Genomic DNA, 24,250 nt, shown 5'->3' with positions numbered 1-24,250 from the left:
AATCGTTTTTTTAGTGTTCCATTCAATTCATCCTATTCTCTTCAAAGTGCATGCATTATCACATTTCATATTTACCGAGTAATTAACAATAAGTTTGGATATCTGAAATCCAAATGAAAATGAACAAAATGTGAAGGAATTAGAAGTATTCCTATTAATGTGTTACTAAAGGTCTAAATAGGGAATGAAGCATATTCACATTGAACTGCTTAGAGCATGTGCAATGGGAAATAGCTAAATGTTATACTAAATGCTATATTTTTAACTTGTTGTAGTTTTTGCTTTAATGGTAAAAAAGCTATAAAGCCTATAATCTTGTGTTCATAAGAGCAAGCCATATATAAAGTTTAATTCTTTCTCTTGTGGGACCCACATTTTCAACCTCCCTCTTCTCTCTCTTCCCAACTAATCAACATTAATTTTTTCTTTCCTCTCATGCTTTTTCTAATGTGGGGCCACAAATTTCTTGACATCCACAATACTATTTGCTATATTTTTCACTATATATAGTAGAAAATATGACTTGAGCATATCAAATTCTAAATATAGCCATGTCATTATAATGGATTTTTTTATCAATTCTATTGTATATGGTTTTTAGCATAACATTAACTATGACATTGTATATGCTTTTATGTGACATTTCCAATACCATATCGATAACGCGTTAGAGAGTTTTAAGATATTTAGTAATGCCTAGAAATCAAAAAGTCAACTTTAACTAGTATTTTTTGAGGAGATCTTAAAGCCCTGTTTTGGAGTGTTTCTATAGGAAATGTTGAATGTTTTTGTTAGAAACACATAATTTAAAAAAAAATAAAAAAAATCAAAGTGCTTCTTATAAACCTAATTGGAAGCACCTGTTATGTTATCTAAGAAGTGCTTCCAAATACTTTTATAGCCCAAAAATATTTTTAATTTTTTTTGCTAATTGTAAACAAAATTATTTTTGACTATTTGAAAACATTCTTAATCATTTTAAAAGCACGGTCAAACAAAGCCCAAGTCATTCCACTGACATTGCTCCCTCTCTAAATTAATTACAGAGTAACTAATTACAAGTTTGGACCATACAATCAATCTTCTAATATACAAGTTATTTTTTATAAAGTTCTTATATACAAGTTAATTTATTTTTCTTTACAATTTGTCAGGGAAGAATTAGGTTTTGCTACATACAATCTATTGTACACTAATTTCAGTGTGGCATGATAATTACTAATTCAGTACCCAAGGAACCATGCTCTGTGTCATCATGCTTTTCCCCTTGGTTGTTTGTTTTCAAGATGGAGCTTGTGGGGCAATGGTTCTTAGATTTTCTGTACCTCTGGGCCAAGTACATAAAAACCCATCTCCAGATTCTTGTGTTAATCAATATTGCTCCTATGCAGCTCAAGTTCTGCAGATGCCTACCAGCTATACGGACACCTGTAACTAAAACTGCAAATCCACAAACGAAACCCGAAATCAGAAATAGACCAGAGAAAGGCTCAGGACCTATTGGACCATCGTTCAAGTGGAATGAAGAGCAGTTATAGGAGGAGAGCATTTGTTTCTCTAATTGCTCCACTTGTCCCCTCTCAGTTACGTCTAGGATTGCCTCTGAGATGTCAATGGTCAGAGCAGACCCCTTTGGAAAAACCTGAAGCAGAATGAAAAACGAGACAAACAAGACATGTTATGTTGACAGACTGTGAATCTGAATCGTAAGTAAAAAGAGAAGAGGAACGCACGAATCCAAAACCGCTAGGCTTGTATATGGGTCCTGCTTTGGTATAGTTGCAGTATTTTGAGAGGAAAACTTTGGCATGGGGGCCTACAAAGAAAGCTGCTGCAATGTCTTGTATCTCAAAGGCCTTTGGGTAGTCACTTATGGAGGCAATACTCTTGATGTTTTCTGGTCTAAACTCTAGAACATTGATCAAGTATCTCACAATGAAAGAGTTGCCATTACACCCAACAGTTGCATTTGCTTTCTTGAGTGTTTCAACATCAGGCACAGAGGGTTGGACTCGAGAGATGGTCACCATTAAGGTAAGGCTTGCAGTGAAAGTGGCTGTTACAACTAGAATCACTACTAACCATGGAGCCAGCACCAACCGAGCCCAATTGCTCTGAACTCGTTCTCCTGCATATTGTAGACATGTAGGAAATTACATTAGGCTGTATGTGATAGAGAAAAAACTCTTGTACATAACCGTTGTATACAAATTTTGGGAGAGAGAGGTTGTGTACAACTATTGTATGCAAGAATGACACCGACTGTGAGGGTACTTACTCTGAGCAAAGAATAGGACAGTGACAGAGAACCAAAGGATGGCCCCAATACCCTTTAATTCAAGGTTGTTTCCATATTCATTTTCAATTAACCATACCACAAAGCATACAGAAAGGTGTGTGACAATCATGAGGAACCACATTCTTTTGGTGAAGGCCTTCATGAACATCCACTTTTCCTTCAGCTTATCTGGCTTCACAGTGACTACCATCTCAAGTCCAGAGTGAATATATGGCTGTGAGAATTCAACAAAAGGAAACCTATCAGCTATGATTTCTATATCACCAACAGCTGCATCCAACCCCTGTGTTCCATAGAGTAAAATGCTCATGATCAGTGTCTATAGAGCCCTACCAATACACAAAGACAAGAGTTGGGTATGTGTAAAAGACAGTTCAATGTTGCAAATGGTGGTCATTTTAGAATTTAGCCCACAGAAAGAAGAAGAATTTCTATTCTCTACCTTGTTGTAGACCTGTTTCACCAATTCATCATATGAGCCATAGAAGGGAACAAACACATAAGGCAATTGATAAGGTAGGTGTTTGACAGTTGCTTCAAACACATCAATTGAAAATCCTGAGATGTGTGTCTCGTTCTGGTTCGGGTCATAGCTTACTCTCACAAACTGATTGAAGGCACCCCTAGCAGGAACCCCTATCTTTAAGGGTCTCTCCACATCAGCTGGAGTCCACCCTTGTGGTGCTGCTTGTAAGCCACCTGGCCAATAGATTGGACCCAAAACTTCAAAATTCCTCTCTTTCATGTCACTGTGTTTGGTCAAGTTCTCTGAGAAACCGTTACTGGGTGACCAGAATGCTATCTCTCTGTAGCTTTTCCCAACCACATTAATGATTTGAAAGGTCGGTTGTTGTGATAGCATGCCATTCTTGAATTCCATCATGCCACTTAGACCTTGGAACGTAGTGGACAAAATTTTTTGAGACAATTCTGTGGAGGTAACATTTTCTTGCTGCAATTTTTTCATGGCTCGAGCAGTGGCCCAAATTGCATCATAAGCTCGAAGAGCAAAGATACTAGGACTAGAATTTTCTTCTTCTTCAGGGTATTGTAGTCCATATATTCGGCGAAATCTGGTTTTGAAATGTCTGAAAGTCTTGGTCGTTTCTATGAAGTTGGTTTTAATACCAACAACACCTTGCATGTTGTACTTAATTGAAGAATCAACTGAATCAAGAAGGCTTGCAACCTCGTCTGTGACAATCCAGACATAGCCTTTGTCGATCATGCCCATTTGCTTTGCCTTTTCAAAGAGAAGGACAGCTGACTGTAAAGAGAAGTGCATGACTACGAAAACCCTGTTGCTCTTTCTCCTCAACTTCTTAAGCTCTTCTTCAACAAAGGCATCCGGGTCAGATAGAGAAGACAGGGGTGGAAAAGCTTGGTGGTGTTCAATCTGTGAGTTGACCAATCTAAGTGAATCAGAGAGGAGAGTTACGACCCCAGAATTGGAGGAAAAGCCATTGTTGTGCTCGTAAATTGCAGTCACCTTTCGCCATTGGAAATGACCAACTAATGCTGCAATGCATTGCATATGGAAGACTATGTCATTGGCTATTTGGATGAAACTTGGCCACTGAAGTGAAGCTGTTGGTGGGCTAATAGCAGTGGGAGTAAGGGACATGATGGGGAAATTATTGGTGGTATTATCAATCTCCGAGACAAGAGCTGCTTGCTGCAGGGTCAGTGTTCCAATGATGGCTACAACTTGCTTGCTATTGAGGAGATTGATTGCTGCAAAACAAAAATATATGCCCCAAACTTATACGAAAAAATTGTATTATAACCATTGTTATACACATTTTCTTTCACATTCAATCTCTAACATAGTTAAATGACCAATTTTAAAAGATAGAAGTTATACACATGATTGTATGCATGAATTTCTCGTACTATACCCAAGTAACTAAATTTTTCCGACATGAGCATGCAAATCTAAGAGAACTAAACTAGTAATTTTTTATATCAGTTTGTGACAGACTGAGTCACTGAGAGGTTAGAACTTAATTAGAAGTACATAACTTTACCAGCAGCAGTTGCTCGAGCTGAATTCCCTAGCGAATCTTGAAGGTGCAAATCCACTCCAAGGCAGGTTGACTGGTAAAGATCTTGGATGGCCATATCCATGGCTATTTTCTGTTCCTTACCCACACGAGAGCTGTAATCAGTAACAGCACCTATTCTTGCAGTTATCTGTTGGTTTATTTGACATTTGTCCCCTTTTCCATAGGCCTTGGCTGAAGTTGAAGTACCCACCAACAACAGCAAAACCAAGAAGCTAGGAGAGACCTCAGACATCTTTCTTTTTTGTTGATATTCTTTATGAGAATAATGAGAATAGAATCATGGCTTTTATTGAGACCCTGACGAGTGACTTGACTTCTGATAAGAGAAAGAGTGAAAGAAACATTCAAGAGTCAAGACCATGTTAATTAATCATTTGATATAGCAATTGATATAATAAGTAGTTTTTTTTTTGGCCAGGTAAAACTTCAATTTCGATATAATAAGTAGTTAAGTACACATCAATATTCTTATTACGTAACTAGCTAATAATACTGTCAGAACATGTGATCCTTTTTAGTATTTATCACTTATTCAACGCAGGGCTATAGTTTTGATCTACCTGAAATCATTGGTTGAGATTGGGATTTTAGAATGATCGACCAAGCTAATTAATAGATCATGTTATTTAATCTTAGGCTAATAAGTAGACATCAATTGCCATATTAATATATTATGTAATTAGCTAATATGGTAAAAAAATATACTCTCTTTATGCATGCATATATTATTTTATGAAAGCCAACAGTACGTCAACATATCCTTTGCTTTTCTGGTAGCTATGTGACTTGAAAACTTGAAATTGGCCAAGTTGGCCACACAAGCAATAATTCTTTCTGAGAAAACTTCCTGCATTACCTCTTAGAAATAGATATGTAGGTGATTCGATAAATGTGTGATAGAGGCATGCTAATTGTTAAATAAGAAAGAAAATCTCAATGCTGTTTAAGTCTCCAATTCAGCAGCCGAGTTGGCTTTCGACATTAAGATTGGGGCAATGCCGGGAGACGTCGTCGTTTTGGGGACTGATATATGGGTTGCTGGACAACCTCTACCCGAGGGATATAGAGGACGTTTTGGCGTCGTACGTACCCCGATGAAGAAGGTGTGGGGCCGGAGTTGATGGCGGGAATCATAGCAGCAATTAATGGCTTATTGTAATAACTCCATAGACAGGTCGCGTTTTAGTCCTGGAGGCTGGAATGGAGCACGAAGGAGGCAAGGTCCACGACATCGCTGTTGTAGTAGGTTATATTATGGCATCATCATAGAGAAAAACAACCCATCTTCATATGCAATTATTAAATTCTAATCAAATTTTTTAAAATTTTGGCAAAAATATGGATATATTGAGATGTTGGTCAAATTTTTACATTTTTTAATTCAGTTTTTAGATTTTATTTTGTTAGTATAGACTGTATAGTATGTAGATGGTTAAATTTCTAAAAATAATAATAAAAAAAAAAGTTAAGATTCTTAAATTTGGATAATTTTTTAAAATTTCTTATAGAAACTACTAGATTGTGGTCTTATGGTATTTCTCTTAACCAAAAAAATTTGTATGTTATTAGAGTAGATTACCTCACATGACTAGCATAACATGTGACCACTTCTTGTGATAGTAAGAATATACTGTTGTTACATACAAGTTTTTGTTTTTCTCTTTTCTTCACTATGTTAGTGAAGTCCCAAATTTATTTCTCCTCCATTAAGACGAATTGTGACTAGTGATGTTGTGCACGCTGAAGAAGGTTTGGGGCCGGAGTTGCTGGGAGACATTATAGCAACACTGGGCTTATAATAGTACGTGTGACTCTAGCGGTTGGAATTGGAATCCATATTTGTTCACCACAAAAAAGTGATGGTGAGCATTATCCCATGGTGAATAAGTTACACATGTTACAAAAATATAATTAAGTGACACATGTTACAAAAATGTAATTAAGTAACACGTGTTACCCATCTACTATGGTGAGAAAAAATGAATCCGTTAGAAGTAAGTACGAACATCATTATTGTAGTACGTCATATTATGGCATCATAGATAAAGGAAATCCTTTAATGCAACCTGCATCTTTATATTTTATATTTTGATTTTAAACGGTTTAATTTTATTTATAATTTTTAGTAAGAACTTTTGTTTTGTAATCACACTTTGGTAGGAATTTGGAGAGAATTATATAAAAATATGAAGATATGTAATTTTTGAAATCTTGGCCAAATCTTGCATCTTTAAATTTAGGTTTTCTTAAAATTTATTTTAGTGGTATTCTTCTCTCAATGGAATGTAGATACTTAGATGTATATGTGATCCGAACATGTTAATTGTTAACAGTAGTGCTAGATATACCACATTTTTATACCATAATTTCATACCACCTTATGTGGCAACTTACATGGCATTCATACATTGGATATTAAAAAATAAAAATAAAAACCCATAAAGAAAAAGAAAAACTCTGTCCAATAAAATAATGACACGTGAGATGATATAAGAATGTGGTATAAGAAATGTGGTAAGTATAGCATTATTCAATTGTTAAATAAGAAAAAACTCTCAAACTCTCAAATTCTTAATTTCTAATGTAAGTAATAAGTTGTGTACCATATGGGTCTAACGACCTAATCTATTTCCGAGAAAAGGATTAGTCCCAAACCTCTTCTCTGTCGGTGATGGGCCATGGCCTCCTCAGCAATTCTTGTAACACAAGTTTTTCTCTTAGCAAAAAGAGAGAAAAGAGAGGGGGTAAAAAAAATTGACCATTGACCAAGCCAAAGGCCCAAGAGACCATAAGATTACTGGATTGGTCATAATTGTTTTGGGCCTTGGGCTTATGGCAGTAGACCCAGGCCGGCCCAAAAAGGTTAGAGGCAGAGGTGGAGACTGGAGAGTGGAGAGCCTCGCGCCCGTTGCTTCTTTATCTGCTAAAGCATCTAAACACTGACTGTGACTTGATGATGGGTCTTCAACGCTTCAACTTTGAAGTTTGAACAACCATAAGCGACCGAGCAGAGAGTTAGTTACAGCAAAGCTGAGCTTAGCCAGTTGTAGTAGCTAGGGCACAGCAGCCATGGCTTCGCTCTCTAAACCACCCCCACTTCTCTACCATCACACAAACTCCCTCACTCTCCACCCCTGTCCCGTAACTCTATCCTTCCCCTTCTCCAAAACGACATCGCTCCGTGCGCGTCTCTGCGCTTTGAAAACCGGGCCGGACGGGGGCAGCAGAATCGGGAGGCACGAATCGGACGGCCCGGAATTGCTGAGGAAGCCGGTGGTGGCGTCCGAGAAGGACGTGGATTTGGGTGGAATTTCGGAGGAAGATGGAGGAGGAGATGGGGACAAATGGGTCGATTGGGAAGATAAGATTTTAGAAGACACGGTGCCTCTGGTTGGGTTCGTGAGGATGATTCTTCATTCTGGCAAGTATGAGAGCGGAGACAGATTGAGTCCTGAGCATGAAAAGACTGTTCTTGAAAGGTTGCTTCCATTTCATCCTGAAGCTGCTAAGAAGATCGGTTGCGGAATTGACTATATCACAGTAAATTTCTAAACCCTCTTATCTGAATTGAATTGGGTTTTGATTGTTGTTGTTGTGATTAGAAAGTGATAAGTAAGCAACCCTTTTGAACTGCATGGACATGGAGCTTGTTTACACTTCTGGGTATCAAAGAGTGTACAGTTTGGTGCCAATTTCAATTATTGGGTATTGGTCTAATGCTTAAAATCTTTTCACAAATTTTCTAGTAGCCTATCATGATGAGAGTGAATTGCCCATTTTCTATTTCATTCCTGTGGTTTACCAGAGAATTGCCCCATTTAAGCAGCCTGCAAAACGTGAATACTATCTATTTGGATATGCCCGCTACTGGATGTCCACTACTATGTCATTGTCATGCAGTAAATTTTGTAGTTAAATAATCTGTATTGATAATTTCTTTTTGGTAATTGATTTGACTTCATTGCTTTCAAGTTTCAACTACTTTTTTTATTCCGAGGGACAAGTTTCAACCACTTTTGTCCTTTAAGTTTATTCAACTCTCTCTATAGGCTCATTAAGTATCATCTGTCTTTTCTTTTTCCTTCTAGTTGTTCTGTATAATACTTCTTTGTTCATTTTTTGTTTGCATGGTCTACAAGAACTTGAGGCTTTTGTAACATAGGCATGTAATCTTGGTACTCCATCTCCAGATATGCATTTTAGATAGGGGGTGCTATTCGCACTCCCCCTTTGAACTCCAGCATTCCATTGCAGGAGGGGGTTGCTTTAGATATCTAGTTATCCGTATTGTTTCTGATATGGGCTTAACTAGTCCATAATAAGTAAGAATTGTTACTTTCTACTCTCTGGTGTTCAGAAGACATATAATGAACAATTAACTGACCAGTGACCTGTTAATCCACGTCTAGAATCTTGAAAGGATCCTACTTCATTGAGAATTTAGTGTTGCATGAATTGTTACCTTTCACCGACAAGCTGCCAAAATGATGGCACCTGACTTCAGGGGCACTCATGTTTGAATTTTAAAACCAATATGAAAATCTTCTTCTGCATTCAATACCTTTTCAAGTATGAGTAATTTTGGCTTTTCCCAAGCATACAATATTTGTATTACAAGTGAATCGGATTCCTACATGACGCATTTTTCTCTTTGTGGTTTGACAGGTTGGTTATCATCCTGATTTTGAGAGCTCAAGATGTTTGTTCATTGTCCAAAAGGATGGAACGTTGGTTGACTTTTCTTATTGGAAATGCATAAAAGGGCTGATTAGGAAGAACTATCCTTTATATGCAGACAGCTTCATTCTCAGACATTTCCGAAAACGTAGACGCGGTTTATGAAGCTAAAATTGTCAAATCATCTGACTTTATATAACTGTATGTTGAAGAAAAATTTTCATCGATTCTGTATTGCTTGTTATATGTCATTTTTAAACCTTAGAATAAGATGTCAAGATGTCGGAAAATAGTAGTAGATAATGAAAATTCTTTCAAGGTACATGCAACTTCTATGGTAAATATATTAAATATGGTAACGAATGCTGTGGACAAAATTGCAGTTGAGCTTGTTATTACTCACTCCAGAAACTTGTATTTTCAAAGTTCTGCATATGTCATCAACTCATTCTTAAGTGGGTCCAGTTTTTTCTTGCTTGGCTCCCCCGGATTCTCAATTTGAGGGAACAGGGAAGAGACCCTTTCCAGTATCTGGTTTTCACTTTTGGGTTATGGATGCCCTAGAGAGAATCTTTCTGTGTATGTGTTCCTGTCGCGTATGAACTATGAAGTAGTCTTGGTTAAGTTGGACCTAGACCTAGTCATGCTAAACTTGTCTAAGTGATTGGTAAAGCTAGAGTGCAAGACCTGTTCATGCTTAGTGGACCAGTATGAAAGCTTCAGGCTTGTAGTTGTGGTCACTACTTTCTTCATTTTCGTTTGTCCCCAATTCAGCAACAAGGGAATCACGCATGTAACTAGAGGACCCAGAAAGTCATATAAGCTGAAAGCCTACCTACACCTTTGTCACTACCAAGCAAACAGAGCTTATTGTGACTCTGCACATGGAGAGGGACTGACATGTCCCGGGGATACCAACAGCTGGTATCTCTCTCTCTCTCTCTCTCTTCTCCCTCTTCTCTCTGCCGTGACAAGATAGGGACAGCCAAGTTATTGTCCTGCACATGACATGGTATAAACGTCATCTTCTCTCTCTGCCTCTCTGGTCCTTGTGTATACGTTCCCCTTTTGTGAGGAAGTTTCAATTGTTGCTCACTACTAAGTGCTGTGTCGACATCCATTTGGATTTGGGTAGTGCCTGTGTTTGATGATAAGAACTTACCTGCAACAGCAGGTACGCCAGCTGTTATCCCTCCCCCCTTCTCTTTCTCTCTTTCTCTATCTCTAATTCTCTAATGGGGATAACACCTGTCCCTGTTATAGGGACAGGTAAGTTATTTTCGTGTTTGATAGGAGTAAAACACGTATGCATTCTGCAGAGCAATACCTACTAAAGCCACTAGCAAGTACTAAGTAGTAACTGAGAATGCTTGTCAAAATTGTGGGTTCGTTTTGGGGAACGTGGCGCCATATCATGAACAAATATAATTAGCACAGTGTTGCCGGGTCCTCTTCAAATGGGGCCTTGGAGTGCACTCATCATGCTTCAGACGCCAGGCTCCAAACCACTCCTTAAAAGTTTCCCAATTACAACTCCTTCTAGGAAGATAAAGACTGTTGCTTAATATAGCCAGGCCAAAGGATTTCTTCTGAATGCGATAGCCATATACATGACTCATGAGTGGCACTGGTAACTCTTCTATGATCCGTCGCTTATACATTGTATCATTAACAACACTCTGATATTCGGTTTTCACAATTCACGCCAGTAAAATTTCAACTCAAAAGAACATAAACGTTCTATCATATTGTGATTATAAATCATTGATTATATTAACTCTTAACTGAACATATATTTTAAATTTATAATCTTTTTAAAAAACATTATCTAAAAAAAAGATAAATATATAAGCAGCCAAGGGGTTTAATTAAGGCAATAGTTTAACAAAGGAGGGCACATGCTTCCCAACTTTTTGTCCATTTGCTTTGGTTTGAATCTTAGAGTGCCAGCACTTGTGATATTATGGATGAAGTTTGGAAAGCATGAGGTGAATATATAGGCTAACATGCGCACCATGTCCTTGTGCCTCTGTTCCTTACCCAAAAAGAGTCATAGTCCATAAATGCTTTGTATGCGGATATTGCTAAGTATCAGTTGATCTTTACATCCATGGACTTAGTCCACAAGCAAAACCCCACCCACATGATCCACATCTTCGCTTGAAAAGTCTACTATATAAGACAAAACTCGTACATTTTTGTTTGCTTTTCCTGCCTTGTTTCGACCTTCAGTTGAAAAGGACTAGCTCTAACATCATAAATTTCAATGGATTTAATGGGTTTGTTTTTTTTCTTTAATAAAGTTTGATTAAAAAAACCAATATATGGTACCATAATATTCATATTAAACTAATGGCTTCTTCTTTTTTTTTTTTTTTGGCCAATAAACTAATGGCTTCAAGTTCAAGCATATGAAAGTCTAAATTAAGACACCGGCCATTCAATTATTTATAGATGGTATGATCAGACACTCCGACTAGATTGTCAATATCACGAGCTTCTACTAATTAGGTTCCATGCTTTCTTCATTTGCCCAAATATAATAGATGAAGGGTCTCTCCTAATTAACCAATTATGGCCATACAACTTTCTAAATTGCGTATGTTGCCGTATAAGGATCAAATTAAATCTATTAAATTAATTTTTAAAAGGTGATTGTTCATAAACAAGAATACTTCAAGTTTTTTACCATATTATATATATTTTTTGAATAAATTTCCAATAATTTACATAAATAATATTATTCTGACTTTGGGGTTGTTGGAGTATAGTAATCTTTCTAAAACTTGTTTAGTATATATGATGGTAGCTGGGTGAGGGTGTTCTAATTTCTCTTTCCCCATGTTAACTTGTTTGGAATCGTGCCTCCTTAGATTATTAACTCAAGGACATGTCAACTTGTGATTATTTAAGCACTTGAAAATAAATATCTTTCATGGGCATACTAGATTACTAGCTATGGACACTTAAGGAACTATTTTTTGGTGAGCTAACACTTGAGTTTCTTCTTTAGACTGCTGCTAGCTTTATCAAGACGCACTCTTCTAATCACTTTTACAAAATCTTATCCATATCTTCATCGAGGAAGCCTAGCTCATTATTTAGTTGCAAACTTCACCAAAACTTTGACCCCTTCCCGGTTCCCCCACCACCAAGAAAACAATCCTTGGCATAGCAAATATTGTACAAGTACGGTGTCGGCAGCTGACATTCAATAACATTAATTATTCCTTTCTCTTTTGTTAAAACCTTAAAAAGGTCCTTCTAGTGCACCGATAATGCACGGTATTACAGTCTGGTTTCAAATTTGACTCAAGAGGGTTTTTTGAATAATACTGATTTTGTTTATTAAAAATACAGATATTATGAAAGATAATTCAGAAGGGTATATTTTTGTATAAGCCGACAAACTTCGAGTTGTGGCTCTCCTTCCTTCCCCCCCCGGTTGAAAATATCTGAACCTTAGTCCTTATTCCTGTCGGTTCATTGCTTTCACATGCAGTAAAAATAGAAACAAAAGCCAGGGTGAGGGGTAAAAATGTCATTTTGAGGACCTCATCGTCTTTTTCCTCCAATCCAACTGCACCTAACGTGAGGGGACCGTATGCTTTTTGTGTGAGCGTACTACACCAATGCCAATATGCCATGCCTAAGTAGTTCTTATCCAACCCCCACCACTATAATTCATACCACCCCATCCGACCCTCCATTTCAAGAAACGTGGACGGTCAGGATGCTCCCAGATAGCTCAATTGTATTGGCTGAATGTCACATCAGAGCTCCTACCCCATCCTGATTGGTCCACGCCTCTCATTATTCTACAATTAAATAATTAAAATAATGGAATGCCCCCACCATCCCCACTCCTCGGTGTCTTAAAAGCCAAAAGAAATGGGCAAAGGAACAACAGACACTTGGCGCTTCCACCACAGCCCTAAGAATTAGGAACGCAGCCACCAGACAGAGCACCAAGAAATTCCCAAAATAGAAATAAGGTGAAAAACGGCATATATCTCCCTCTCTCTCTCTCTCACTCTCTGTTATCTCACTCCTCTTTTTGTTAATTCCCTCTTAAATTAGATTTTTTTTTTTATTTCGGGTAATTTAATTCCTCAACTTCTAATTTCTACTCTTTTTTTGAATTGATATGTCTTATGCTTGTCGGTCTCTATTTTGTTTTTTGTTTTTTTTACAGCAAACTGATTTCTAAATTTTTCTTTTGGAGGTTTTAAGTTGACCTTGGAATGGTTTTTTTTTGGGTTTTGCATGCAAAATTTGAGCTTTGGTTCTTGCGTACAAACTGAGTGATGTGAAATTGATTTGGGGTTAACTGAAGCCTCAAATGCAAATTTTCTCTCACTCAAATTGAAGTGTTTTGAGTTTCAAAACTCTGTTTTGTGTAGCTTGAAAGTTGGCGATGTCAATTTTTGTGAGCTCAAAATTACAAATGAAACTCTTTTAGTAAACAGTGGTGGAAAATACACCTAGACTTTGACGAAACCTGAACCCACTTTTTCTGTTTTGTGATTTCAAGCTTTTCAGAAGCTGGGGTCTCTGTTTCGTTCAGATTTCTAAAAACGGGTACCAACATGAACTTCAAGGGCTTCATGAGCGACCCACCGGCCGACGGCGGTGGCGGCGGCGGCTGTAGGCCACTGGGAAACAACAACCCCTTGGCGAGGCAGACGTCGATCTATGCTCTGACGTTCGAGGAGTTACAGAACACCATAGTAGGGCCAGGCAAGGACTTTGGGTCCATGAACATGGATGAGCTCTTGAAGAGCATCTGGAGCGCCGAAGAGACTCAGACCATGGCACCCTCTGGTGGCGGAGCCACCGGTCAAGATGGGTTTGGTCATGGTGCGGGTCTACAGAGGCAGGGTTCGCTGACCCTGCCCAGGACGCTGAGCCAGAAGACAGTTGATGAGGTCTGGAGGAATCTCAACAAGGAAGGGAGTGGTGGTGGTGGGTCTAATGTGCCGCAGAGCCAGCCGACCTTGGGAGAGATGACTTTGGAGGAGTTCTTGGTCAGAGCTGGGGTTGTGAGAGAAGAAACCCAATTGGCTCCAAAGCCAGTTAGTAATGGTGGTGGTTATTTTGGTGAATTGTCCAGTTCGAATAATACAAGTGGGGTAGGATTTAGTTTTCAGCCAACCGATGGTAGTGTGGGGGTGATGGGGAATAGAATTTCCGAGAATAACAATCAAATTCCCAATCAGCCTTCCAATTTGCCATTGAATGCTAATGGTGTTAGATCAAATCAGCAACAGCTACAGCAGCCCCAAATATATCCCAAGCAGCCAACAGTGACCTACAATTCTCAGCTGGGTAGTCCTGGAATGAGGGGTGGGATGATGGGAATTGGTGATCAGGGTCTGAATGGTAATCTGGTTCAGAGTCCAAGGCTGCAGGGTGGAGGAGGGATGGGAATGGTTGGATTGGGGGGTGGGAGTGTTCGTGTGGCGACGGAGTCTCCGGTGAACCAGTTGTCTTCGGATGGGATTGGGAAGAGAAATGGTACTGATACGTCATCTGTGTCACCTGTGCCTTATGTGTTTAATGGTGGTTTTAGGGGAAGGAAAGGTGGTGGGCCTGTGGAGAAGGTTGTTGAGAGAAGGCAGAGGAGGATGATCAAAAACAGAGAGTCTGCTGCCAGATCAAGAGCTCGCAAACAGGTAACTATATCTTTGATTATTTACTGCTTTCTTAGCCCTTAGGCATATAACAGTTCACTCACTACACATGATTCAATGATGATATATACCAATTCTTTATATAAGTTGAACTCGACATGTGTGAGCAGCGTTTAGAATCTAAAATTGTTGTTGATTCGCATCTTAATAGTTGTACTTCTCGAGACCTTTTTGGCTAAGAGGAAGTGCAGTATTTGTTCTTATCACTTTTAACTAAGAGTTTTTAAGTTATGGAGGAAAACTAGTGGTGGATGAAATTCAAGCTTTCATATCGCCCCCGAAAGAGTGACTAAAATCTAAGAATGTAGAGTGTTTTGACATACACTTTCAGCACATGAAGTGGAAACAAAACCTTATATACTATTCTCTTTTTCTTTATTTAGTACTATTTGAAAAACTTTTTGATGTTACTTATTCTGGAGAAGGTTTAAAGAGAATAAATATATAATGACACCAAGAATTGAAAAAAATTCATCATCTTGTTGTCGCATTATCAGTTTTGCTAGCCATTGACCTTCTGCTTTTATCATCTGTTGACTTTTTGTATCCCAAAACTTCATGAAAGATTATGCGGCAGAATGGTAATGTGATAGCGATCCGACATGACAAGAGATGAAAGGTTTTGAGAAGTTACAGTCATGAGAAGTTTTAAGGATCCAGTTTGTTACAAGGTAATGGAACATTTGTTTTAAGGAACATAACATAAAGTCGTGTGTCTAGTCCGCAAAAATCGTTAAAACTTTGAATAAGTTCCATACCTTTGACCTTAGTTCTGCTTTGAAATTGAACCACATGGGTAAGATAAAAGGATGACCATAGTACTGTAATATACCATCTCATACTTTCGTAATGTTTCTCATGTTTTCTCTCTTGCGCCTGTGCCAGGCTTACACAATGGAATTGGAAGCAGAAGTTGCAAAACTAAAGGAGGAGAACCAAGAGTTGAAGAACAAACAGGTTTGTTTTGTTGTAGTGCACATAGTTGCTGCACACACGAATTAGTGGCTGTATTAAACTTACATTCCTGTGCTTGATCCTTCTTAACTGTCCATTGGTTGCTGCAGACTGAAATGATGGAAATGCAGAAGAATCAGGTACTTGATTATTCTTTTTTCTAATTGATAATATTAGGAATGATTTTCATATTGTTGCATATCCTTGCCTGTGGAATTTGTTCTGATATGTTACTCCATTGTATTTCCTTGTTTCCATGCACTTCAAACTAGCAAAGTATGGATTAAAACTGCTGCTTAACAATATAGTCTTGAGATCAGAACTTGGGAAACATAGATGTTTTATAATTTGATGAATTTGTCTGGAATTTGATCATTTCACAGGACATGGAGATTGTGAATCTGCAGCAAGGTAAGAAACGATGCTTGAGACGAACGCTGACCGGTCCATGGTAAAAGTGCAGGGATGGGGATTGTGATTCAGTGGCTGCACTGTATGGTAGATGGAGCTGTACATATTTAAGGAGCACGTGTCTTCTGGTGTAGATGTTTTTTGAGAGAGGTTTAGTGTGCTGTAGATTGAACGTCCATCTATTCTCTTCATATGCGTCTCTTCTGAATATTATGAGTAGGTGGGTGAGGGAAGTAAAATGTGGTCAGGGAGAGATACCCTTTGATACATATTTCAGAGCGTATCCAGTTTCCTACATTAGTCAAACAAATATTTTTAGTTTTTTTACAGCTTATTGCTTGTGGTGCCTCAAACGGTTTGTAGAATATTTCATTTTATTATCCTTTTTCTTTATATTATTATCTGAATTTTGGGACGATAAAAATGTGAAATAATCAAGGAGGTATGTGCTACTGGATGCTTCTATGTTGTACTTCCAGTGCATTAGCTTGTGTTCGCAGGGGCAACTCGTTTCCTAGAGTCCTATGGGAGTGGTCAGTGTTGCAATGCTGCTACAGATTGTGAATTGAGCCGTCTGACTTCATGAAAATGCATTGGTTTTAATTTAATTTAATCTTAGTCCATATTTAACGGCCAAAAAAAATATTAGTCCATATTTATCAATCCTAATTTCTTTTTGGCTTTTTTTGGTCTGAAATCCTAAATTGGTCATCTCTTCTCTAAAGTCATGAGTGTTAATTTATTTTGTCGACGCATTAGGAAAGAAATCCACGATCTAACAATTAAAGATGAATGATGAAAGTTGGATTAATTTAAGGGAAAATTAAAAGTAAAAAATAACATTTCTTTGGGAGAAATCCCAGAAAACCAGACAAATCTAATTGAGGAAAAGTCACTCAGAAAGAAGCTCCTAAAATGTCTACTCAACCTCGTATGTTTAAAAAGGACAGATGAGGTAACAAGCTTTTAGCGTTCAGTTCCACAGGCTGACCCAACTTAAGCTTCATGCAGAGTCACCCCAAATTTCTTTTAGAAGGACAGAGTAGAGTTCTTTTTCCCTCAGATAATCTCCTACTGCAAGTTGAACAGAAGACTTCTCTTCTAAGGATAAATAGATACCACTTGACCAATAAAGATGCTCCCACGGTTCCACCTGAATGTTGCTCAATCTCTTCACAAACTCCATACTCAACAGCTCCTTGATACATTTCAAGGATCCCGTAAAATTACAGTAGAAAATGAAATAATGCTACTTTACAGTAGAAAACGAACTAAGAATATAGTTTACAGTAGAAAAATGCTACTTTAAAATAAAATAATGCTTAGTTGTGTGAAATAATGCTACTTTACAGTAGAAAATGAACTAAGAATATAGTTTTGAACGACCAAGAAAATCTATCTCCCACTGCATTGATGAAAGAAATATCCTCCTATGGTTTCTTACGACAACACCTAGCTAATAGGCTGCTCCAGCAGTTCAGCAGCAATGGTTTTGTCATATTCAGATACCGGAACTAATGTCTAGTAAGGATAGCCAGGAGTGCATTCCATGTCCTTCCAGGATATCATCTTCCTACGATCCCTTCCTCTAAAAGATCTTGAAACAAGCTGACCACTAACAGGTTTACACAAACCAACATCAACCACAGAAGTACTCTTTCTTTTTTCAGAAGATGGGGATGCCTCATCCATGTAATAGTCGAACAACATTGCCAGACAACGAACCTGATGAGCTAAGATATTATTGTCTTCATTTGGAGGTAACATCTTCACTACGTGCAGATTGACCTACAAGACAGCAAGAGGAAACTGTTCAGGAGGGGAAATAAAAGATGTAGTCATAATCAATACACTGCAAACAAGGTATGGTGACCATACTACAGTGGTGCAGATTATATAAATTAAGTTATAGTCTAGATGGGTTTCTTGTAAAAGTGCAGGAATTGACTAATAGATTGAGACAATAGGAACAATCCTTCTTAACTTATATGGTAATGTGCTTTCACCAAAACCACTCCGTAGAAAATTCTTAATCTTGATTTGCGTTTTAAAATGTAAGTGGGAGCCAAAATATTACAGAAAACTATAATGCCATCCCATGTCTCCATGTCCTGAAGAATTCACACCAGGAAGCCACCCCCTACTGATTTACTTATGATAGCTATTCCTATTGCATCAACTAATTACCTCTGCTTCCATTGCACGAAGTTCATTGTACAACTCAGACTCATCACTCTCATAATGGTTTTCTCCAGAGATAGTGCAAAGATTCAATGCAAAAAAGGGAGGCCTCAAAGGATACTCCATGCTGATCTTGATCTGCCACAACAGAAATGATAAGAAATGTCAAAAAGTAAAATTTGATGCAAGAGCATGAGAAAATATAAAAGCATGAATTATTAGCTACCTTGGCTTCTAACTTCACATTCCTCTTATCCGTGTTTATACTCCTGGTTAAAATAAGACAAAATTCCCTGACCCCAAAATCCACCCATGAATTTCCAGCCACCTCAAAATTCCCTGCATTTTCTTCCTCTGGCACAATATGTGCAGGTTCGTCCAGATCACTCTCACTATCCAGCAAAAGATCTGAATCTTCATCATATTTCTTAAAACTTAGTGATTTTGCGTTACTGATTGGAGGTCTTTTTGACAGTAAAGCCAGCTGCCTGGAGTGGTCAAGATTATCTCTTTTATGGTGAGCAAGTTTGTTATCACTGACAACTGATGCAACTGGAACCAAAGATGGAAGTTCTCCATCTTCCCTCGTACTCTCCAGCTCTTCCTTTGAAAAACCAGATTGACCAACCAAATCAGCATCCATAGGTTCCGGAACCTGCTCCTTGTCTATGACAGGCAAAGATGATGCCAGATTAGGTGGAGGCCCTACAGGTGAACAACCATGCAACTTGCACAAAGGGGTATGCAAAGCCCATGGAACACTTTCACAAGATAAAGCAGGCCATTTAAGCTTCAAAAGTGACTCTAGCTGTTCCCTGTAAGCCAATCAAAGAATGCCAACTTCTCAACATGGGGCATACCCTTTCCACACTCACAAACAAGACACTAAGAGACTTCCAAAAGAAAGAAAATCCCTCATATAGGCATAAAAGTTATAGACAGATAAGAGCATATTTAAGTTCCAAAGAAAGGGGCAAGGGAAAGAACACACAAAAGTACACAACACAACACTAGCTACTTTATATCAGAAAAAGGCCAATAGCAGTCACAACCAAGTAAAACAAAACCACTAGACTAACATTCAGATTTGATCACATTGTAGTATCCTTATCCTACAGATTTTCTAGAATGCTCTTGATATTTCAAGACTCTAAATATACTGAGCAGTGACTCACACAAGAGCCATCTGAGCTTTTTTCCGGGAGCGAATTCTTCGCACAACTGTCTGTACTCGACTCTGCTGGCGATAAAGTGACAGACCAGATATAACACCATCACTTTTAGCTACTTCACCACTTGGAGTTTCTTGGCCAGCAAGCAAAGGTGACACCTCAGGCAAGAAGTCAATTCCTGCCAAATGTTGGGCCCACTTATATGGACGGGAAGTTCTCCTCTCATCAAATGCAGGGGCATCACCAACAATGAGCTTGGCAGACTGTATCAACCAATGCAATATAAAGATCAGCGTTATATGGGCAATTGATTAAATATACACAGAGAGAGAGAGAGAGAGAGAGAGAGAGAGAGAGAGAGAGAGAGAGAGAGAGAGAGAGAGAGAGAGAGAGAGAGAGAGGATGGGGTGGAATAAGAGGTTCATGGATAACTGATTAACTGAAGATCACCAACATAACAAATAAAGAAAACATTCCTACCTGATGGGGAAGGTCAAGGCCAGTGTCATCTGGAAATAGGTTGCATAAGATGTTATTCTCTGCTCCGTCATGGGATCCTTCAATTCCAACACACACAACATTCAACTTCAACAAATACTCAAACTTGAGGGTGACAAGTTTTGCAGACTTGGGATCAGAAGCCTCATCATCATAAACATGAAGGGTGATTTTCAGCGGATGCACTTGATACACTCCCGACTGCTCAAGGTTCTGCTTTATTGGAACCCTCTTTGGCCGCTTTCTCCTTCTCTGCCCATCATCTTCCTCATCTGGTCCATCATCTTCTAGCCTACTAGTCTCCACGTTCGTAGAAACACCTGGTCCATTACACAACATTAGTATTCAACTATTTATTTCATCTTCTTCCTTATCTTCAGATTAAGCAGGCTGAAAGCCAAATCCAAACAACAAACCAAAGCACTCAAAAATCGATAAAATTTTTCAGCTTGGCAGCTTCAGGCCCACTTGGAGCATCCAAATTCATACCCAACCATACCAACAGTAATCAAATATATTGTACTGAATATTATCTGCATAGTAAGAGTTAAGCATTAGTTACCAGTGTCCTTATTTGCGTGCTGGTGGGCAAAAGCTTGAGCATCCTTCACACTCCCAACTATCTCCAACTCAATTTGTTCATCAAAAGCTTCCTTCTGCGCCATGAACTGCGAGTAAACCACATACAGAGGCGGCGGAAGCAACTCCGCGGAGTGGTGCTGCTTGAGTTTCTTGGTATACATTAACCCCAATTGGTTCTGCACCGGCAAAGACGCTTTCTTCAGCGACTTGAGGTGCGAAGGAAGGCTGGTCAAGAACTTCTTCCGATTCGCAATAGTCTCCAGCAAACCCTTCTTGTGAACCTCCAGTTTCTCGTGAAGCTTGCAGAGCTCCTTGCGCTGAAAGAGCTCGAAATTGAGCCGCTTGAGCATGACGTCGTGCGCGGCGTCCTTCGACAATGTCAGCGCTTTGATATCAGCAGGGGCGTCGCGAAAGAAGTATTCTTCAGGCACGAGCTCGATATCTGGGTACTTGGACTTGAAGTCCTTGCAAGCTTTGATGGCCTTGACGTAGTGGCTCTTCTCGTACATCAGATTGTGGAGCTGCAGCGTCGTCAAGTCCACCGGTGCCTTGGCGCTTTCCGTCTCGGCTTTCACGCGGTCTTCCTCGAGCAAGATCGAACGGTTCGCCTGCAAATGCGATTAAAACAAAAAACCCAATTTGAGAAAACGCCCTAATTTTGATTGATTAGAAAACCCTAGACAGAGACGGACCTGGCGGAGAGTGACGAAGTGGAGGAATATCTGAGTGACCATCTCACGGAGCTCCGATTTGGGTTTGGCCTCTTTTTTTATGTATAGCATCTTGGTCACTATCTCCTCCACCGAGGACTTGCTATCTCGTAGAGTCTCGTACGGCGACTTCTCTGGCTGCGACGGAGGCCGCGGCTGCGCAGCTTCCTCCTCCACCAGCATCCCCTCCTCGATCTCCTCGTCCTCCATTTTTTCCTCCCCTCAATTTACTTTCACTGTGTCTTCTACTCTTCTTCGCTTTCGGAAAACACTTTTAATTTTTTTAAAAATAATGAGAAATTTATTTTATTTAATAACCCTTTTAAATACCCCTTAAACTTTTTATGTAAACTATTTAAAACCCCCAAGTTTGAACTTGGTTATTTATAAACCTCCACCCTTAATAAAACTATTTTCTAACCCCCTATTGGACATTTAATCTCTCCCAAAACCCCCTAGTCAACTAATAGTTTGACCCATATTTTTTTAATGTTCCAGTTTTACCCATATGTTTCAGTTTTTTCAGACTCACTCCCTCTTCGAGTGTACGTTCTCTCTCTCTCTCTCTCTCTCTCTCTCTCTCTCTCTCTCTCTCTCTCTCTCTCTCTCTCTCTCTCTCTCTCTCTCTCTCCGCGTGGCTGTAGCCGGTGCGTGCTCCGTCGTCCGGCGACGGTTGCCGGCGATACCGGTCCCGATCTTCTCGTCTCTCCTCCCTCTTCCTCCCTCTGTATTCCACTCGCCATGAAAGCTAGCATCCACGCCGGATCGGGTCTAGGCAGACCCGAGCTCCCCGCCGGAGATTCGCCAGTTCCGGCCACGATCAGGGCTCTCTCTCTCCCTCTCTCTCACCGATCCCTCTGTTTCCATCGATCCTTGATCATCCGACGGCCGATGCCGGCGAAAACGAAGACGATGACTACGATCAGTTCGGGGATGCTGATCGAATATGCTAAGATCAGAGATGCTAAGATCGAAGATGCTAAGATCGGAGATGCTGCTAAGATCTTCAGTAAGATCTAAGCTCCTCATCGCTTTTAGATCTGTATTTATGCTCATAATAATTTCTAGATCTAGCTTGTAAATCTTTGTATGTGATTAAATTGATTGTTGTTCATTGACTGTGTGATGTTGTAGTTATGTTTGCTAATTCCTTTTGTAGATCTGCTACAATTATTTATTTGGCTGTGTGATGGTTGCTGTGTTGGCTACTCCTCCCATCTCGATGGTTGTTTTTTTTTTTTTTGATAAGGTTGATGTCCGAGAATATTTTTGGGTGAGTTCTGTAATTTTCTGTGTTGATTGGGGCTGGGCAGCCACCGTGTGTGGTGGTCACCGCCCGACTCGGCCGTTGAACGATCAATTTTATGAACCCTGTTTGATTTGTTGAACTGTCTGGTCTTAAACAGGTACCTCGGTGATTAAAAAGTGCAACTGAATTCAACAAATTCAGTTTCTAGCTTAATTAGTGTAACTGTGTAAATTCAGTTTCAGTTCTAGAAAATTCAGTTTCACTTTCTGAAAATTCAGTTTCACCCCAAATTCAGTTCTAGCTTAATTATGTTAATCGGATAGAAATGTGGGTTTTTTAATTGATTTATAAGTATATACAAATTTACTTAATTTATTGATTAAATAGTTTCAGTTCGTGAAACAGTTTCAGTTCGTGAAACAGTCAGTTCATGAAACAGTTTCAGTTCGTGAAACAGTTTCAATTCGTGAAATATGAGTTTTAATTGAATTTTGAATGAAATTATGGTTCTGAAATATGATGAATCAAATTTGCAGGTAGAAACAGATCGAGGCAGTGGCGACTGTCGTGTACTCGTCGCGCGTGAGGTGATCGGACGACGTTGTATTGTTGGCTACTCCTCTCATCTCAATGACTTGTTGTATTGTTGGTTTTTTTTTTTTGATAAGGTTGCTGTGTTCTTTTTAGTGAAACGGAATTCAGTAAAGGTGTAACTGTTTTAGTGAAGTGTAATTGTTTTAGTAAAGGTGTAATTGTTTTTTAATTAAGGTGTAATTGCATTTTAGTCGAGGTGTAATTGTTTTATTACTTAATTCAGTTTCAGTAAGTGAATTCATAACTGAATTCTTCAATTTAGTGTAACTAAATTTCTGAAATTCAGTTTCAGTGTAATTGAATTCTTGAAACTCAATTTCAGTGTAACTGAATTTTTGAAATTCAGTTTCAGTGTAACTGAATTTTTGAAATTCAGTTTTAGTGTAATGAAATTCAATTTCAGTGTTTAATTTTAGTTTTAGTGAAATATTGAGTTTTAGCAAAAACTTCAATTCCAAAAAAAAAAAAAAAAAAAAAAAAAAAAACAGTTTCACCAAAATACAGTTACAGTGACGTCAGCATGTGTCAGCGCGCGTCAGCATGCGTCAGAAGGGTAATTTAGGATTATAAGTTTTAGGGGGTTTTGAAAGAGTTTCTAGATGGGTGGGGGTTTAGACAAATTTTTTTGGTGAGTAGGGTGTTTAAAATTAGGCACTAAAACTTTTTTGGCCCTTAACCACAAAAATAAAGATCTATTAATTTTAATTATTAAATTTTAATAACTTTTTAGTTTAGGTATCAAAATTAAATACCATTTTAGATTAAGTACTAGTTGAAAATCAAACAAAATAATAAAATAAAAGGTATTAAAATTTACAAATATTACATCACATGCCATTAAAATAAAAAAATAAAAAAAATATTACATTAATTTATACTATATTGTATTAAAAAAAAAAATCAATTCAGTCACAACTTAACTGTGACTGTCTTGGTAAATTGAAAGAGATAACTCATACCACTATACTATATATTATTTTGAGCATAAGTATTGTTTTGACCTTTATTTATGCTATATTGTAGTATAAGTTCTTTAAAAAAAATTTAATTAAGTCACAATTTAACTGTGACTGTCTCACAACTTAAATGTGACTGTCGTTCAGTCACAACTAAATTTGAAGTTGTGAGTGTTGTACAGTCACAACTAAATGTGAAGTTTAGACT

General features: G+C 38.5%; 4 protein-coding genes across 6 annotated transcripts; 2 read left to right on the top strand and 2 right to left on the bottom strand.

The window, feature by feature from the left end:
• Positions 1-1,161: 1,161 nt before the first annotated feature.
• Positions 1,162-4,597, bottom strand: LOC147278766 (glutamate receptor 2.9-like). Its single transcript, XM_086250244.1, has 5 exons — positions 4,327-4,597; positions 2,742-4,033; positions 2,279-2,582; positions 1,734-2,128; positions 1,162-1,642 (listed from the first exon to the last, which is right to left on the bottom strand). Exons 1-5 carry the CDS (start codon positions 4,595-4,597, stop codon positions 1,199-1,201), a joined length of 2,706 nt encoding a protein of 901 aa, XP_086106370.1. The 3' UTR covers positions 1,162-1,198.
• Positions 4,598-7,315: 2,718 nt separating this feature from the next.
• LOC147278765 (DCL-like protein) lies at positions 7,316-9,250 on the top strand. Its single transcript, XM_086251068.1, has 2 exons — positions 7,316-7,905; positions 9,031-9,250. The coding sequence occupies exons 1-2, from the start codon at positions 7,435-7,437 to the stop codon at positions 9,205-9,207; spliced, it is 648 nt and encodes a 215-aa protein (XP_086107194.1). The 5' UTR covers positions 7,316-7,434; the 3' UTR covers positions 9,208-9,250.
• Positions 9,251-12,928: 3,678 nt separating this feature from the next.
• On the top strand, positions 12,929-16,495 carry LOC147278764 (ABSCISIC ACID-INSENSITIVE 5-like protein 5). 3 transcript variants are annotated; one of them, XR_015123323.1, is made up of 5 exons: positions 12,929-13,037; positions 13,577-14,717; positions 15,301-15,406; positions 15,621-15,692; positions 15,800-15,829. XR_015123323.1 is itself a non-coding variant. In XM_086250401.1 (5 exons), exons 2-5 carry the CDS (start codon positions 13,632-13,634, stop codon positions 16,142-16,144), a joined length of 1,260 nt encoding a protein of 419 aa, XP_086106527.1. In that variant the 5' UTR covers positions 12,929-13,037; positions 13,577-13,631; the 3' UTR covers positions 16,145-16,495. The 3 variants fall into 3 exon arrangements, 2 of the variants coding, with proteins under 2 accessions (XP_086106527.1, XP_086106529.1); XM_086250401.1 differs by lacking the exon at positions 15,301-15,406 and adding an exon at positions 16,073-16,495; XM_086250403.1 differs by lacking the exons at positions 12,929-13,037; positions 15,301-15,406 and adding exons at positions 13,072-13,141; positions 16,073-16,495.
• Positions 16,496-16,899: 404 nt separating this feature from the next.
• Positions 16,900-21,507, bottom strand: THO5 (THO complex, subunit 5). The gene is made up of 7 exons (XM_086252315.1): positions 21,226-21,507; positions 20,514-21,141; positions 19,934-20,271; positions 19,457-19,716; positions 18,508-19,096; positions 18,288-18,419; positions 16,900-17,888 (listed from the first exon to the last, which is right to left on the bottom strand). Exons 1-7 carry the CDS (start codon positions 21,451-21,453, stop codon positions 17,622-17,624), a joined length of 2,442 nt encoding a protein of 813 aa, XP_086108441.1. The 5' UTR covers positions 21,454-21,507; the 3' UTR covers positions 16,900-17,621.
• Positions 21,508-24,250: the final 2,743 nt, after the last annotated feature.

Source organism: Dryas octopetala, chromosome 7, assembly GCF_963921425.1.
Source record: "Dryas octopetala chromosome 7, drDryOcto1.1, whole genome shotgun sequence".
NCBI classification, from domain to species: domain Eukaryota; kingdom Viridiplantae; phylum Streptophyta; class Magnoliopsida; order Rosales; family Rosaceae; genus Dryas; species Dryas octopetala.
The sequence above is the reverse complement of the archived record's forward strand: the minus strand, read 5'-3'. Positions and strand labels throughout refer to the sequence as shown.

What these genes read in the sequence shown, in the direction of transcription:
- LOC147278766 (XM_086250244.1), bottom strand. Translation starts at nt 4,597, where the DNA reads ATGTCTGAGGTCTCTCCTAGCTTCTTGGTTTTGCTGTTGTTGGTGGGT. An exon ending in AGCTCGAGCAACTGCTGCTG is followed by an intron (nt 4,034 to 4,326) that starts GTAAAGTTATGT and finishes TTTGTTTTGCAG; the next exon opens with CAATCAATCTCCTCAATAGC. An exon ending in TGTCCTATTCTTTGCTCAGA is followed by an intron (nt 2,129 to 2,278) that starts GTAAGTACCCTC and finishes TACAATATGCAG; the next exon opens with GAGAACGAGTTCAGAGCAAT.
- LOC147278765 (XM_086251068.1), top strand. Translation starts at nt 7,435, where the DNA reads ATGGCTTCGCTCTCTAAACCACCCCCACTTCTCTACCATCACACAAAC. An exon ending in GCGGAATTGACTATATCACA is followed by an intron (nt 7,906 to 9,030) that starts GTAAATTTCTAA and finishes GTGGTTTGACAG; the next exon opens with GTTGGTTATCATCCTGATTT.
- LOC147278764 (XM_086250401.1), top strand. Translation starts at nt 13,632, where the DNA reads ATGAACTTCAAGGGCTTCATGAGCGACCCACCGGCCGACGGCGGTGGC. An exon ending in GATCAAGAGCTCGCAAACAG is followed by an intron (nt 14,718 to 15,620) that starts GTAACTATATCT and finishes CGCCTGTGCCAG; the next exon opens with GCTTACACAATGGAATTGGA. An exon ending in AAGAGTTGAAGAACAAACAG is followed by an intron (nt 15,693 to 15,799) that starts GTTTGTTTTGTT and finishes TGGTTGCTGCAG; the next exon opens with ACTGAAATGATGGAAATGCA.
- THO5 (XM_086252315.1), bottom strand. Translation starts at nt 21,453, where the DNA reads ATGGAGGACGAGGAGATCGAGGAGGGGATGCTGGTGGAGGAGGAAGCT. An exon ending in ACTTCGTCACTCTCCGCCAG is followed by an intron (nt 21,142 to 21,225) that starts GTCCGTCTCTGT and finishes TCGCATTTGCAG; the next exon opens with GCGAACCGTTCGATCTTGCT. An exon ending in AAAGCTCAGATGGCTCTTGT is followed by an intron (nt 19,097 to 19,456) that starts GTGAGTCACTGC and finishes ATTGGCTTACAG; the next exon opens with GGAACAGCTAGAGTCACTTT.